General features: G+C 40.0%; 1 protein-coding gene across 4 annotated transcripts; it reads left to right on the plus strand.

Moving 5' to 3' along the window:
* Positions 1–372: 372 nt before the first annotated feature.
* Positions 373–11,663, plus strand: LOC101159268 (CD81 antigen). 4 transcript variants are annotated; one of them, XM_011478536.3, is made up of 9 exons: positions 373–469; positions 705–810; positions 1,294–1,399; positions 1,607–1,704; positions 6,935–7,009; positions 7,086–7,187; positions 7,333–7,428; positions 9,922–10,005; positions 10,228–11,663. In XM_011478536.3, the coding sequence occupies exons 2-9, from the start codon at positions 745–747 to the stop codon at positions 10,432–10,434; spliced, it is 834 nt and encodes a 277-aa protein (XP_011476838.1). In that variant the 5' UTR covers positions 373–469; positions 705–744; the 3' UTR covers positions 10,435–11,663. The 4 variants fall into 4 exon arrangements, with proteins under 4 accessions (XP_011476838.1, XP_004071862.1, XP_011476839.1 ...); XM_004071814.4 differs by having other exon boundaries at positions 374–469; positions 10,753–11,663; XM_011478537.3 differs by having other exon boundaries at positions 379–469; positions 648–810.
* The last annotated feature ends 5,071 nt before the right edge of the window (positions 11,664–16,734 follow it).

Here is a 16,734-nt window from a genome sequence, read left to right on the forward strand (position 1 = left end):
GATTTTTACATCTGTTTCAGTCACGTGAGTCATCAAAGCATCGCTATTTAATGATTTCACCATATTCCACCAGTATTTGTCTCCTTGAAATGTAGTTAGTGTTAGCTCACTGTAATACCTGCGTTTTGAAAGAATTTATATTTTTTGTCATCATTTTATTAGGGTTTTCAGTTTCAACAAATAAAAAAAAACACATTCTTTAACATAATTTGGTCACAACTAATACTTCAAACAACATAGCTTTCGTTTAACTAAGTTTCGTTTCTTTGGGTCCCCCCCCCCCCACGTTAATACCGTAATGTTTATTTTTATTTCTCACCTCATAGGTGACTCACCATGTCATTCAAAAGTCTTAGCCAATAGCAGAGCAGAATAAGGCAATGTGGGCGGGCCGACACCTACTTAAAACGCCAGAGAAAGTCTCCACTGCACCAGAAGTAGCAGCAGGAGCTTAAATTCCCAGGAAGAGGTAAACGGTGTCGTTCAGGAAACTGTCACGTTTAGACCTATTTCTATTTATTTTTAAATTAGGATAAAGGTTATATCAACCATTTAACAAAAAACGATCTATTTAGAGTGTAAATGGATTTAAAAAAGCTTGTGTGTGTATTTTAGCTTCGGATTTAGACGCTACCTTTCCTTTCTAGAACTAAGTCTTCATCGAAGGCCTTAGTTCCGCGCGCTCATCCTCTTCCTCCCTCCAGCCTTTTGAAGTGCGCGGCTGAACCGACAGACAGGCTCATCATGGCTGTGGATGGATGTGGAGTCGTGTGCAAATACATTCTTGTCCTTTTCAACATCATCTTTTCGGTAAGTCTGGGGAAATTTTATTGATAAATAAATAAAGGCGAACGTTTAAAGTGTGGGAAACAGAAGGAAAATGTGTTGTTGTTAGTGGAGTCAGATTATTCCAGCAGATTTTCTAACGGAGACGTGCAGATCATGGGCTGAAACGGAAAGTGGTTTCGTTTTCATGGAAAGACATTTTTAGCTCTGAAGGTTTATCTAAAAATCGTATTATTTCTGTCTAATAATTAAAGGCATGTTCTGAACTCCCTTCCTTATTTCTCCCTTTTTCCCTTCTGCTTACTTCTAATTTGAATTAACACAATTTTAAGGAAAACGATGAATGAACATATTTTTAATGTTTTCTTTCTGCCCCTAAAATCACACAAAGATTGGCTACATTTGTCATGTGACATCTTGAGAAAAACATGTTTTTCTACTCCACACAGACACGTTTGTACTACATGCGGATGTGACACCTAAAAGTGAGATGTGGTTCTCCTGCAGGTGGTGGGCCTGGCCTTTCTTGCTCTCGGCCTGTGGCTGAGATTCAGCGATGGCACCAGAGGAATCTTCAACGTCGAGGCCCTCAACTCCAGCGCCTTTGTTCTAGGTTAGAGCGTGATCTTTAATTCAATTCAATTCTATTTATACAGCCCAACATTACAACAAAATTCATCTCAATGGGCCGGTAATTGTTTAATGAACATGAAGGCACAGAATTCAATAGCTGAACTAAACTAAACAGACTTTTAGTCTTAGACTTTGAAGCCTGACTTTGCCTTACATTTGCCTTTCATCTGATCGCTGCCGTCTGCAGGCGTGACCGTGCTGATAGTCCTGGGCTCCGTCATGCTGGTTGTGGTGGTGTTTGGAGACTACGGTGCCTGCAGCGAGAAAAGATGCGCCTTGCAGACGGTGAGCTCCTTATGTGACTCAATTGTGCGGAAATCGTTAATACCCGTTGAGCAACGGTAACCTGCCTTTCCTTTGTTCAGATTGCATCACTTTAATAAACTGTCGGACTGGAAAGGAAACTTCAGATGACAGAAATATGATGAAACCACACATTCGGTTGTGTTTTACATCACCGCTCTCATCTGTGTTGCCCAACTGAATAACATTTTCTTCCAGACAGGCGGGGCTTTCTTCCTAAAGGGTCACTCTGGTGCCCTTGTTAAAGGAATACAGGTTTTTAAAACATCAGGTGATGCAGGATTTATGATTGCACTTCGAATAAATGTGGCGGCGATTCAGAAGGTGACCGTCTATGACGCTGAAATGGGTCTTTTCATCCGTGCAGAGATGCAGATAAAAAATTTGGACTAAACACAAAACATTTTCTCGACGTTTAGAAGCAGAAAAGTAACACAAAAGGCTTTTTCCATTTAGTGGAAAGTTTATATAGATATATATACATTCCTCTGTCTGGGAGCTTCTCATGTTAGTTAACAGTTTAACAGCATGCTTTTTTTTTTAAATCGATTGTGCTTTAACCCTCGTGCTATCTTGTGGGGTCCAGATGACCCCACCCTTACATTGACATGTTATCCCTACCATGATAAAGGGGGAGAGGATTTCATGTAATCCATGGAAACCAGTAAAGATCACAAATCATTGAGGAAAAAGGTTCAGTGCCCTGTCTTGTGGGGTCCAGATGACCCCACTTCCAACCGTTAACGTGCCTCAAAGGCACGTTAACAGTTGGAAGTGGGGTCATCTGGACCCCACAAGATAGCACATAGGTTAAAAGGCCTATATCAGCTAAAATCTTTTTTTTTTAGCTTTTAAGTGTATTCGATTGTTCATTCCTCACTATAAACAAGTTGACGTAGACCAGTGTGAACAGCCCCTTCCAACACTGCCCCCAGACGCCGGGTGTCTGCGGTATTTGTGTTGCGAGCATTGTAGCGATGGCCAAGAAACTCTCATTCCATTTAGCGTTTCAACTTCGTGCGGTGGCATACGCCCAAGAACATTCTGGTGAGGAATCTGCACGACATTTAGGGGTGGATCCTAAATGTGTCCGAGAGTGGCACGAGCAGATGGATGATCTGGTTTGAGCAAGCGGAAAAGGTGCGCGCGTCTCCAGGAAAATGATCCGCATGATTTTTGATTATGAGATCGATGCATCAAAGAGAAAAGAAACGTTCACAGCCGGTGCTAATCATAGCATTATACAATCTTCTAATCATTTTCCATGTCTGAGCTGGCGTCCGTACGGTGTGATAGTTCCAGTATTGCTTATCATTTTTGCAGCACTGGTAAAGTTCAGACTGGGGACGTGAGGGACTGTAAACTAGTGGAAGAGCATTTAAACAAATGGATGATGGGAAGTCAGGGTAGGATTACTCTGCGCCATTAGCCCCGCCCACAACTCGGAGGTGAATTTCTAATGAACTCCTGCTGCTCTACAGAAACCATGTCCAAGAAAACGACACTGTTTTAATTTTATTTTTTATTTTAGCTTCAAACGGCATAATCCTACTTTAAAGACTGCTGGGAACGCTTAGACAATAGGTGATCGGAGTGGGACTTCCCTGACTTGTCTTTTCCATTTCCCTTCAGAAGGGGCACTGCAGCAAATTTTTCTATAGCTGCAGTCAAAGCATCAGCCTGAGACCACAGGACTTGTCTTAGTTTCTTAGCTTTAGTCACCCAAAAAAAAGTATTTTTATACGTAAAAATATATGTGATTAGAGCTGACGGTGTGGGATTGTTGATCACTGCGGTGATGACCTCATCACCGCAGTGACGCGGTTATCATCACAACCTGATGTGTGATTAAGGAAACTGTGACACAGACTCAAATGACTTCTCTTTTTTTTTACAGTGGGTCTGTTTGTAAAATGACAGATTAATCAGATTTTCTTTACATCAGCAAAGAGAACAAACACATGTTCCCGTCATATGTGAGACAATAGCCTAATTCACGGAACGATTCCGAATTTCCACACAGCTGTTGCGTAATATATCCCCAGTTCTGTTTTCATCATAACTCAGCCTCCCAGAAAGCAGATTGATGTGGTTCATCAGCTTCCATTTTTGGCAGTAATAGATTACTAAGTAAAAACCACCAAAACAAAGGTCTTTTTTTTTTTTTTTCTAATAGAAAGCCATTTTAGCACTGAGACAACTCAATTCATGCGCATATTATCCTTCAGAACATAAAAACGAATAAAAAAAAGGATTAAATCGTTACAAATTGCGTATTTCTCATTAAAATAATGGAATATTTTCTGTGTGCTGAGGTGTCTTAACTTGAAGTTAAGTCTATCTGCCTCACTTTTAACCCTAGAGCACTATCGCCGGGTGATTTTCACCTGAGCAAAACTATTTACGTGAATCTCAGTATGTCGCGTGTCAAGTAGTCTGCCTCGCATGTCCCAGGAATGGGGGGGGGACCAAATACCAAGTTTCTAGTATCATTTTAATGTTTTTTAGGAATTTTTTGTTCTCAAATTCCTAATTTATCAGTAATTTTTGAGCATGTTTTTAAAAATGTCCTGTTTCTTTTTCATTTTGTTACACATGCCACAGTTAAATATAAGAAAACTCCTCTAATTTATCACGTGTTGTCATGTTTTGATCTATTTTTTAATGACAATTAGTTTTTTGTCGTGTATATTATATCGGGTAAAAGTTACCCGGCAAAAGTGATGCTGTAACTTTTTATAACGAAAGTATTATAGGGTTAAGATGACGTGGATAAATATAACAACATAAAACGATAGTACTGTCTTAAAACTGGAACTTTTCAAATATAATAATAATCGTGAATCCACTGTGTTTGGAGTCTCATGAGCACCGTCCTCGTAACAACTGTTGCAGTTAATCCATATTCTGAGTAGAAACGCCGCAGCTTTGTCATGTAAAATGTGCATGTTTGTGGGGAACCATTGACTGAATAAGAGAACTGGACTGAGTGATCCCTCACCCAAACAGGAAGTACCCGCTGGCTACTAGAAGGCAAAATCCTTTCTGTAGAGAAATAATGTTCCCCTCATACAGTCCATGTGTGGAGCATGACCCATACATTTGGAAACTTCCACCATTGGATTTCTACACTTGTAATGAGATTTTCTAACAGTAGGTGGCAGCTTGGGTTCTTCCAATGCAAGCGATTTTAGGACAGGTAAACGCTGCTTAGACCAGGGGTCTGCAACCTTTAGCACTAAAAGAGCCAGTTGGTCCAGTTTCTTAGTGACCAATGTGACCAACATATGTTTTTGTGGTCATTTAGCCTTAAATTCTACCTTTTAATATTTTTGCAGTGATTGAATTATAACAGTGCTTTTTTCCATAGAAATCTTTTTGAATTTATTTTACTTTTGATACCAGCACACGAGTTACTTTCAAAATAAAATACTTCGTGTCAAATCAGATCCTCTCAGATTTACTTGAAATAAATCTATCATCATATGCGCTGTTATCCTTCTTCTTGTACTATCTAATATAAATATTACACCGTTGGTGTAGATTTTTTGTAAATCTAAACATCTACTATATAATTTTCTTCAAGATTACTAAAGATGGAAGAGATTTTAAGATGGAAAAGCATTTATATACTTGGGGAATGTTGCCTCTAAACAGCAACTAGACGCCGTGGAGCAGCAGATGAGAAGATGAGCTTGAAGCTCATTTTAATAATAAAACAATCTGATGGTAGATTAAAGCTTTTACCATCATTTTGCTGAGTTATATGACATGTTACAAATCGAAACATAAATGACACATTTTACTAAAACAAATGAATCCCATTATATCCTCAAACTAATAACTTTTCTATTCAAAGTCCAACTAGAGCAGGGGTGTCAAACTCATTTTGGTTCGGGGGCCACATTCAACCCGTCTGATCTCAAGTGGACCAGTAGCGTAAAGCTTTATTCTTGTTTTTTTACCCAATTGGAACACACGCCTCAACCAACATGGTAGCCTTATCATTTCTTATTACACATTCATTCACAGAGACCAATGGATCTTAAATAAAATTAATTTCACTTTAAAAAATATTGGTTTGTTCAATTTTATACAGACTGAATATTTTAAATCTGACACTGAAGCAATCCTGATAATAAATTCAAGAGTGGCTAAAGAAAAAAATGAAACATCTTCCTAAAATCTAAACGTCCAAAGGATGACAAAATTACACTAAATTAAACTTGCAAACATTTGTGAACATAAGAGTTTGGAGTTAACCTCCTTTCTCTCCTGAAAATTCACCCGTCCATAGATATCAGGATTCAAAATCCTGTGCAGAAACACATTTACTGTCATTCAAGTGTGCAAAACACAATGAAATGTCCATTATTATTATCATTCATTATTATAAGAATCTTTTCCTGGTTTCTGCCTGAATTTTGTGGCAACACCTGCCTTCTTCCTGACCTTTGATGGAAGCGCCATCAGTGACCAAAATTACTTCATGTGACCAGTTCACTTCAACATTGTCCAGCACAGTAACTAGAGAGCTGACTATGTCATAACTCGCCATGGGAATGGACTAGAAACTTGCTTTTTTAAACATCCTTATGATTTTTACTCTTCATGTGTGGGCCGGACTAAACCACCTGGCGGGCCGGATAAGGCCCGCGGGCCGTATGTTTGACACCCCTGAACTACACTCACAATGGATTTGGGGGGCAGTGGCTCAGAAGGTTAAGCAGGTAGTCCAATGATGGAAGGGTCGGCGGTTTGATCCCCGCTTTTCCCAGTCAACTGTTTTGTCCTTGGGCAAGACACTTCACCCCCCCCTGCCTCCAGTGTGGCTCCACTGGTGTGTGAATGTGAATGAATGTCCCAGTGATGGTCAGAGGGACCGTAGGCGCGAACCGGCAGCCGCGCCTCTACCATCACCAAGTTTACATAAGGAGTGAATGAATAATGGACACATTGTAAGCGCTTTGAGCGTCTGGAAAAACACAAATAAATCTAATCCATTATTATTATTATTATTTATAAAGGAGGCACACGTGGCTCTGGAGCTTCAGGTTGCAGAGCTCTGGCTCAGCTAATCAGCTCGGTTAGGTGCTTTTGTCAGGAAAATCTGCTTCTTTCTGATCAGTGGAGAAAGTCTGTCAGTTTCTTGTGTGAAGTAAAAACACATTTGGAAAAGTGAAATACTTATGGAGTTCTTCCTCTTCTTCAGTTCATCGTCCTCCTTTTCTTCCTGGCTGTGGCTGAAGTGGTTGTTGGAGTGCTCGCCTACACAAGCAGGGATGAGGTAGGAGCTGTTTCACAGTCCAATAAAAGATCTTGAAAGATGAAATGTATCATTTCTTTTTTCCTTTGCTGTAAAGGTTGGCCGCAGGCTCGGCGAGTTCTACGTCAGCCTGTATACTCTGTACGCCAACAACAATGACCCCGCCCTGGCCATTACGCTCACTTTCATCCACAACACGGTACGTCCTTCTTCACTGAGATAAACCTCTCAAAGGAAGTTTAAATGTTCAGGTTTTGCGCTTCGGTCTATAACACAGTTAAATGTCCAATATTAGTGAAAATGATTGACAGGCTAAAGCGGACTTTGTCTTTGTGGCTCTGCAGCTCCACTGCTGTGGAGTGACTGGAATCTCCCTGGTGGAGATCGTTAAGAAGACCTGTCCCAAACCTGATGGCTTCATGGAGAGCCTGGTCATGGCTGTGAGTAGACACCGAGTCACTGGTCCTGCAGGCCGTACTTACAGTCACGTGAAACTCCTCCCTACCAAAACCCGATGAACAGTAAATAGAAACAATTCAAGGCCAAACTGAGCTTTGCTGCCAAACACACATGCAGTGTGTGTCTACGACATTTAGAGAAAATACTAACTTTTAGTTTGATGTGTCTGCAGCAGTTCAGCTTTGGAACTGAAACAAAGACTTTATAAAGTTTTCTTTAATTGTGTTTAGTGACTTTAAATACACAAGTCCTTTAATAAATAACCAGGAAATAACTTTAAAATATAATAACCTGGAATTATACAGTAGTTACCATTTAATCCACAAAGTATCTGAGTTAGTAACTCAATTACTCTTTATTAAAAGTTATTAATCACCAGGAAAAGTAATTTTCTGTATTAAATTAAATGGACATTTTTTATGTACAGCTTTCAATATTTAATGCATATTAACAGTATTTTTCTAGTTATTAAACCTATAGAACTCTCAAAACTTGAACTAGAAGAGATTCTTGTTTATAGTGTGTATAGAAGTCTGTCCTCATCAGATTCTAACATCTCTCTCTCCTTTGAGTGTTTCACTGCAATGAGCAGACGACATTATTTCCCATTGAAGCTCGAGTGAAACACTCCGGGTCTTCACCTCAAGAGTCACACTCAGCACAAACCCGTCCCCCAGCGTCCCTCTACTCCTCCGCTGATGTGGAGTGTCACTGAGAAAGAACACTTTGCTGAATTCTCCAGACTTATTTATTCATCCCTTTAATACCAGATCTGTGACAACCAATAACAGTCTTTACGAACCATTCTAACTCTGCCAACGAATTTGGACGCATAGCTGATTTTCTTAGATTCCGAATTCCTTCACGCTAGTTACGTAAACAGTTAAAGAGTTATGGAAATTCAAATGTAGTTACAGCTGTGGTGTTTGTCACTACCTGTTACCTCAACAAACATATAGGTGTAGTAGCATAAAACACACAATGGATGACTTTTAAGGTTTTTATTGAATAAAGGGAGGGGAGGTAGGGACCAAGGTTGGGCCAGAGTAAGGAAATAAATAGAACAAACACAGCTCTTAAACAGAAACAAGAAAACAAAAGTCTCACTGACTTATCTACAAAAAAAGTTTCAAAACATAGAAGTGCCACCAACCAACTTCCCTAGTGTGCATAACAGAAGGCAAGCTACATGAGGTGTACAGGGTACCCCGTCTTACCTGTCCACAAAGCTCCCACACTCTCCAGTATAAAGAGACAAACACATTCATCTGCATGCTGATCCATAAGAGCTTGTATGCAGACCTGGTGGCTGGCTCTGGCGCCTGATTGAACAGCTCATCAGGTCTCCACCAAGTGTCGTCACTCACAGGAAGCACATGCAGAGGAAGGAAGAAAAAGGAAAGAACAGTGCTAAACCCCTGCATGTAACACTACCCGATCTGTAACAGCTACGCAATCGGTCGAAAATTCGTCTACTTCTGCTAAAGCGTTTCACGGTCAGAGTATGTCTTCAGATGTTGACAACAGTAACGACCTTTTATAATGGTTTTAATAATAATAAGTTTATTTTAATGTTAATGTTGACAAAAAGTGAAGGAATAACGAAAAGTTCCCGATCAGGACTGCATGATCCTGAAAGGGACGACACGAGGACTACCAATCTTTTCTTCTTCTCCGTTTTGTTTGATGGCAGTTAACTCCTCAGCGTAGCAGAAAACCGTCAGGTACCGACACTTCATGAACTCCACTAACACAGACATGTTATTAACGTGTTGCAGATGCCCACAGGCATCGTAAAGTTCTCCTCAGTTCTCTTCTTTTTAAACAGAGAGGAAGACTCCAAGCTTTCATGATGTCATCTATCAGAGAGATTTTCGTTGTCTGAAATTATGCAGCGTTGCATTTAAGCAACATTTTATAATTTTTCGGCGCTGTAATGCAGTTGTTGGAAGCTCTGTGTTGTTGAGAAAAACATCAATTCTGGTGATCATCGAGTTATCTGCTGTTTGAATGACTCCAATATTTTTAAATAAATGTAAGGCATTTTTTATTTTAATCATTTATTAACGTATTACAACTTAAACAATCTTGGAACAACCAACGTACTTAAAATATCCAAATTAAAGGAGCGGGAAGCTGTCGCAAATCGGGAAGCGACAGTGTCTAAGGGTTAAGGACAATTTACTGCCTGCCATGACACTTGGTTGGTCAAGCTGCAGAGTGGTTTAAAGGCTAACACAGTTCTCTTTAAAGAGATAAGCGTCTTTAGAGGAGATGCAAAAATATCAAACTTAAAATTCAGTGATGCTTTAATTGGATTTTCTGCAAAATGCAGTAAGGAAGGTGTGTAACCTCAAATTCTTGACTGGGATGAATAGAAATAGCAGTTTAAGTGAAACTGACTGGGATGCTGTTGTGGTTTAGATGTCATGCTTCACAAACTTAAAAAACAACATTTTGTGTTTTCTGTACAGAATTGTCCTACAACCATTTTAAACGTCTTTGACAGAAGGGCGTCGCTGGTGTTGGGCGTCTTCCTGGGAACCGGAGCTCTTCTGGTAGGCAAATCCGGCTCATTTGATGCCCTAGCTTACAGAAAGATTTAAAGCAACAAAGATCAAAGAAATGCATCTGGTCTGTTTAAAGTCTGAATCTTATATTCTGCCTCTGTTTTGTCTTTTGTCGCTTTGACCTCCTCTCTAACTGAAACTCCTCCTCTGGCCTGTCTGTCACTGTTTTGTTTTTTTTCCTCTTGTCCTCCCAACGATTGCTTTTCCAAGTTTGTAGCGCTCATTTGCAGCGTGACCCTCAATGCCAAGATTCGTCAGTCTGCCTCGCCTCCCCAGTACATAATCCTGACTCAATCCACCGCTGCCCTGACTGTCTCCCAGCCGCCTCAGCAGGACTTCGGTTCTCCACCCCACCCGTACCAGGACCCCGTTGTCTTCACCCCCCTGTCTGCAGCAAACATCCCCATCCAGGCTTAGCCTTCAGTACCAGCAGCTCTTTCTCTGTCAGTCTGAAAGGAGCAGCAGGGTGTGCTTTCTGTTGTTTTAACCTCTTCTTAGTGCTTTAGTCCGTTAAATTCATTCAAAACTCTGTCGGTCTTTCCCCACTTTGTTTTTTATTTTCCTGAGAGCACGCCTCTCCTTGTTTTCACGCATTAACAGATGCGGCGCTGCTTGACGTCTGTGCTTGGTTGTGTGATTTGGTTGAAACCCTTTAGCTAGGGTGAAAGTTGACTGTTCTGGTGAGTCCCGTGGCTGCTCTTTACCGTCCGGCGTTCTTCTGTGTCCACATAACAGATTACTGCCCTGGTCTGCTCCATCATTCTCCTGAAGCACATCAAGAGGAGCCACCACGCCGTTACCACCTACTATTCCACCGTTTACTGAGGAAGATTCCTGCACCTCAAAGTCCGTCAGTAAAGATGCCAATCGACTGATCTGTGTTTACAGAGACTTTCATTTTTAATGTGAAAATGTCTTGACTACAGTCTCGGACAGACACAAAAATCACCTTGAACTAAATGTTACGCCCTAAAATATGATGTTGAAGCTCACTGTAGGAGCTTTCATAACTTGAAGTTAAACATTCATTTGACAGAAAAAGCTTTATTTCAGCAGATCCATTTCCAGGCCTCCTAACATTAAAAAAACAACACAACTGTGAACTTTTGATGTTGGTGCATTCAGAGAATTCACTGGATTATGCATGAATATTATTAAAGGGAAAAAGGATTCATGGTGATTGTTCTAAAGATTTTTGAGCTTTTTTACTGTCATTTCCATTAATAACTTGAATTTTAAGGTTTTCTGTGCCTTGTATAAAATTCCCTTATCCATCACAGCAGTGTTGGTGTACTGTTTGGCCCTTCAGCTTAAGTCTGTTTAGTTTTTTGTTTTTTTACATACTTTTTGATTAATTTTGTATCCACTACCATCTGTTTGGGTTTGTTTTTTTTAGAGGGACGTTTTAAGGATTTGAACCAAAACTGTCACTTTTCTAAAGAATTCTTTGTGCAAGTCAGTCTTTTTTTTTCTACATTTGTATTTGAAACACTTCGCTTTACTAAAAGTTTCATAAACAAACAGCTGAATGGCTTCAAATGTGCATGTTTAGCCTTCCTGACCAATAGCGGTGTTGTGCTTTGATAGAAAGACATGCTTTGTAGCTGTGTGATCCACGTTTCCATTAAACTCATAAAACCCCGCTACAGCAGTGTGAAAGCATCTTTTCTTTATTCAGCAATGCTAAGACCCCGGAGCAGCATGTGAACTTCCTATTTGAAGCTGATTTGAAAACCAATTTTTCAACAATAAGCTCAGTGTAAAACTTGCCGAAATCTAAAAATGTTCAAATTCGTAAAATTGATTATGTAAATCAAGAAGGTCCCGTCAGCTGTGCTTTAATGTGCAATGTTCTCCCAAATCCTGCCATCATTTAGACGTCCAAGTCCGTACTATAGAGATATTATGGACATATTCTTAGTCAGCTTTGGAAACATGGAGACGTTAGTGGAGAAAGGGAGAAATTTAACTGCTGAAAGGGGTTTTCCAAAGCCAGGGAGCTCCTTATTGAGGAGATTAGTGGTCTTGTATGTCTTCTATATCCTAATATTTGCTCCAAGAGTTGATTTCTTCACACCAAGCTGCTTACCAATAGCAGATTCAGTCTTCCCAGCCTGGTGCAGGTCAACAGTATGGTTTTTTGGTGTCCTTAGACAGCTCTTTGGTCTAGGCCAGGGGTGTCAAACTCATTTTGGTTCTGGGGCCACATTCAACCCGTCTGATCTCAAGTGGGCCGGACCAGTAGCGTAAAGGCAAAACAACAGCATTATTCTTGTTTTTTTACCCAATTGGAAAACATCCCTCAACCAACATGGTAGCCTAATCATTTCTTATTACAAATTCATTCACAGAGGCTACAGAAAAAATTGAAACATCTTCCTGAAATGTAAACATCCAAACGATGACAAAATTACACTAAATTAAACTTGCAAACATTTGTGAACATAAGAGTCTGGAGTTAACCTCCTTTCTCTCCTGAAACTTCACAAGACCGTCAATATCATGATTCAAATCAGAAACACATTTGCAGAAACACATTTACTGTCATTCAAGTGTGCAAAACACAATGAAATGTCCATTATTATTATCATTCATTATTATAAGAATCTTTTCCTGGTTTCTACCTGAATTTTGTGGCAACACCTGCCTTCTTCCTGACCTTTTATGGAGCGCCATCAGTGACCAAAATTATTTCATGTGACCAGTTCACTTCAACATTGTCCAGCACAGTAACTAGAGAGCTGACTATGTCATCAGTTGTTGTGTCCATCAATTCAAGAAACTCCACTGTGACGTTCTCTTCATCACCTCTAATAAACATGCACAGCTGTACATATCTGTGATGATACAATAAATGACTAGATTCCTTCATATATGGTTGCCCATGTTTCCTCAGAGATGTTGGATCTGATCGTAATTCTTGACAGATTCATGTTTAAGGTCGACTGCTTTTTGGGAACAAGACTTCTGCAGCCTTCAGCATTTTTCAATAAGTTCACCATCAGAAAATGGATTGGATGTTTGCTCCAACTTGTTTGCAATAAGGTAGCTAGCTTTCACTGCTCCATCACTGATGTCACGCTGCAGTAAATCCAGATGGTTATTTATCGGTCCAGCTAATAGTTGGTAAATCTTTTTTTTCTTAACTGCAAATGGTGAAACTTTTCTTTGTGGAGAGTCTCATAGTGGGGCTGAATGTTATATTCTTGGAGAACCTGTTAAAGACATACCAAGGATGCAGGTTTGCATTCAGCTCTGTGAACAAATAAAACGCTTTCCATTTTCCTGGAAAGCTCAGGACTTCACTTCAACCTTTTTTTTTCTTTTTGACAACATTTTGGTCATTAGGGTGTCACTACTGATCATCCTTCAGTGGTGAGGCTCACAGGAAACCAAACTACTGCCTACCCAGACACAGAGCTGTTAGGTTTCGTTTTTGGCACATGCAGAGTTATGTTGTTTCAACTGTTAAGCTTTTCCTTTGCTCCCTCTAGTGGCGGAATTGCGCATTTCGGTTATGTCTTTAAAAAATCATAACTCGCCACAGGAATGGACTAGAAACTTGCTTTCTTTTTTAAACATTCTTGTAATTTTTACTTTTCATGTGTGGGCCGGACTAAACCACCTGGCGGGCCGGATACAGCCCGCGGGCCGTATGTTTGACACCTCTGGTCTAGGCCATAGTGGAGTTTGGAGTGACTGTTTGAGGTTGTGGACAGGTGTCTTTTATATAGATAACCAGTTCAAACAGGTGTAATTAATACAGGTAACGAATAGGAGGACAGAGGAGAAGTTGCAGGGCTGTGAGAGCCAGGAATACTGCTTGATTGAAGTTAACTAAATATGTATTTTCCACCATAATTTACCTATAAATGCTTTAATAATCTGACAATGGGATTTTCTGGATTTCTTTTTTTTTCATTTTGTGTCTCATAGTTGAGGTATACCTATGATAAAAAATTACAGGCCTCTCATCTTTTTAGGTGGGAGAACTTACATAATTGGTGGCTAGCTAATTTTTTTTTCCCCCACTGTATGAGTTATTAGATAAATGGTTACCAAAATATATATTTATAACTATGAATAAATTCATGATAGATATGTTCACATAGAATAAATAGCAATGCGTTATATTCTTGCAACAGTGGAGTTGTGGAGTCTGATGGTGCAAAGGAAGATCTCAGCCTCTCTGCGTGGCACTTTAGAAAGAGAGCAGCCTGTTGCTGCAGGAGCTCTTCTGCTTGGAGAGGGCAGAGTTCAGAGAATGGTTCATGCTGCTCATCTCTCTTTTCAGTTTGGACATAGTTATTGCATCCACTGTTGTCTCTCCAGAGTCCAGACTTGCACCAACAATAGATTCTGCTGTCCTAACCAGTCTGTTCAGCCCTTTCAGGTTCTTTTTCTTTGCACTGCCTCCCCAGCACACTGTAGCATACGAGATAACGCTGGAGATGACTGACTGGTAGAACATGCAGGATGTGTAGATTCCTAGAGCAGATGTCGAAGCTGTCCAATCTCCTCAGGAAATACATCCTGCTCTGACCCTTTCAATACACCCCTTGTGTGTGAGGCGAGTGGACCAGCTGCAGACTCAGGTATTTGTAGGAGGAGAATACCTCAACCTCCACCCCATCAGTAAAGACAGGCTGAGACTGTGGAGGGACCAGACGAAAGTTCAGGATCACTTCCTTGGTTTTGGAAATATTTCGGTTAATCATGTTCTTTGGCACCAATCTCTGAGGGTTTTACCCAACCTTCCTCACCATGTCTGATGCAGGCCACAATTACTTTGTCATCTATAACTTTCTGAACATGACATTCCTCAGAGTTGTACCGGAAGTCAGACATGATGTAGTGGGTAAAGAGAACGGTTCCCTGTGGAGCGCCGGTGCTGCTGGTGGCTACTGGTGACACACATCTCCCCAACCTAACAAACTGTGGTCTGTCAGTTAATAATCTAAAATCCAGCTGGTGAGGTGAGAATTTAAAGTTTCTTCTGGAGCAGATAGGTCCCTGTGTCCAGGTAGGTGAGTATAACACTGCTGTGCGGTATAACACAGCATCTTCATCTCCCACCCTCTTGACATAAGAAAACTGTTAGCGGTCCGTCATATTTGCACCTGTGGTCAAACAATGATTATGATTTGTGTATTTCAAAAAATTAAAAATAAATGCTATTTTAATCTGCTAATAAGCAACTAACAATAAAAAAAACATTTCAGTTGGTTTGTACTTAGCCTGGTGTAATGTAATAAAACAATGAATAATAAAACGTCGTTAAATTTAGCACAACCATGATATGCAGTAGGGATGCAACGTTTCACGTTCCCCATGATACAGTCGAATGTTTTTACACACAGTATGATCTTAGAATGCAATGCACGGCCAAAAGATAGAAATAGAATGAGAACAAATATTTCATCAAAGCATGCGACTTCGTACCATAAAAATGTCTATAAGTCTTTTGCCAGTTTTGTGTTGTGGGTGTGGGTCATTTGGCCTTCCAATCCTAATTACTGACATGTTTTAAAACTAAATACACATTTTTTAATTTAAATTTTAAACTAATTACACTTACATTACAATGAAGACACCATAACACTGAGACTTCACTTGCTCTCGTGTTCACATAGTTGTCAACTGTATCATTATTCTGTGGCCAATATTCTGTGGTCTCCAGCTCAGAGGCCTTGTGGTGGAGGGGTTGTGGTGGAGGTTGTGAGTTCAAATCCACCGCTGAGTCAGATCAAAGACTTTGAAAATGGGACCCAATAACTTCCTGCTCAACACCCAGCATGAAGCGGTTGAATTGGAGGGTTAAACTACCAAATTGTCCTTGATAACATTGTTCCGGAGAACGAATTTCCCCCACCTTGGTGCATGGCAGCTAATGGGACTTTAAAGAAACAGCTGATTTACCACAACCCTTACACTCCTCTTACACCTCCCCACCACAAACACACAACAAAACGATGAAGACGTGGGAGCTCAAAGCCTTCTTCTTCAATGATGTTCTGGTGTATGGCAGCATCATTGGGAAGGTTATCCGTTTAGATGAGCAGCTTCCCCATCTGCATCAGTCAGAAAGAGAAAATGAGCTGTCACAGTTAACCTGAATCTTAACTAAACCTAAGAGCAACAGTTCAATTCCATGTAAACAATACTACTAGCTCTCAGCCAGAAAGGCCAAGTGGGCCCCATATGGTTTAAAAGTGAGCAGAAAATGTGGGCAATTGTCTGCAGTTTCTGTGGTGGCCTCACATTGGCTTAAGTGGGCATTCGGTGAACTGGTCCACTTTTTCTGCCCACTTTTAAACATATTTTGCCCACTTGGCCTTTCTGGCTGGAATCGGTGCTTGTTATTGTCATTGCTTGAAAAATATGTCATTCTATTTTTTAAAAATGTTTTAAACATCACATCATCATGCATTTTTTCATATTGTTAATATTAGTACTCGGTAGTTAGCAATGGCAGTATATTGTGTTTCCATTCTCTTAAAATGGCAAAAAACAATCAAACAAACACACATTTTAATAAATAAAATACTTTATAAATATTTTATTTTGTCAGGCAAATACTAAAGGTCGGCATTTGATTACAAAAAAGAAGATGTTTGGCCATAAAATTAGCAAATAACAAAAACTTTCAAACAAACTAAAAATACTCAACAAAAAGTATCTTATTTTGAAATTTTATGACGTCAAAATCGTGTTTCC

Source organism: Oryzias latipes, chromosome 8, assembly GCF_002234675.1.
Source record: "Oryzias latipes chromosome 8, ASM223467v1".
Lineage (NCBI taxonomy): Eukaryota > Metazoa > Chordata > Actinopteri > Beloniformes > Adrianichthyidae > Oryzias > Oryzias latipes.

Coding starts and splice junctions, on each gene's coding strand:
- LOC101159268 (XM_011478536.3), top strand. CDS start 745: ATGGCTGTGGATGGATGTGGAGTCGTGTGCAAATACATTCTTGTCCTT. Junction 1,705..6,934: donor AAAGATGCGCCTTGCAGACG/GTGAGCTCCTTA, acceptor CCTCTTCTTCAG/TTCATCGTCCTCCTTTTCTT. Junction 7,188..7,332: donor TCACTTTCATCCACAACACG/GTACGTCCTTCT, acceptor GTGGCTCTGCAG/CTCCACTGCTGTGGAGTGAC.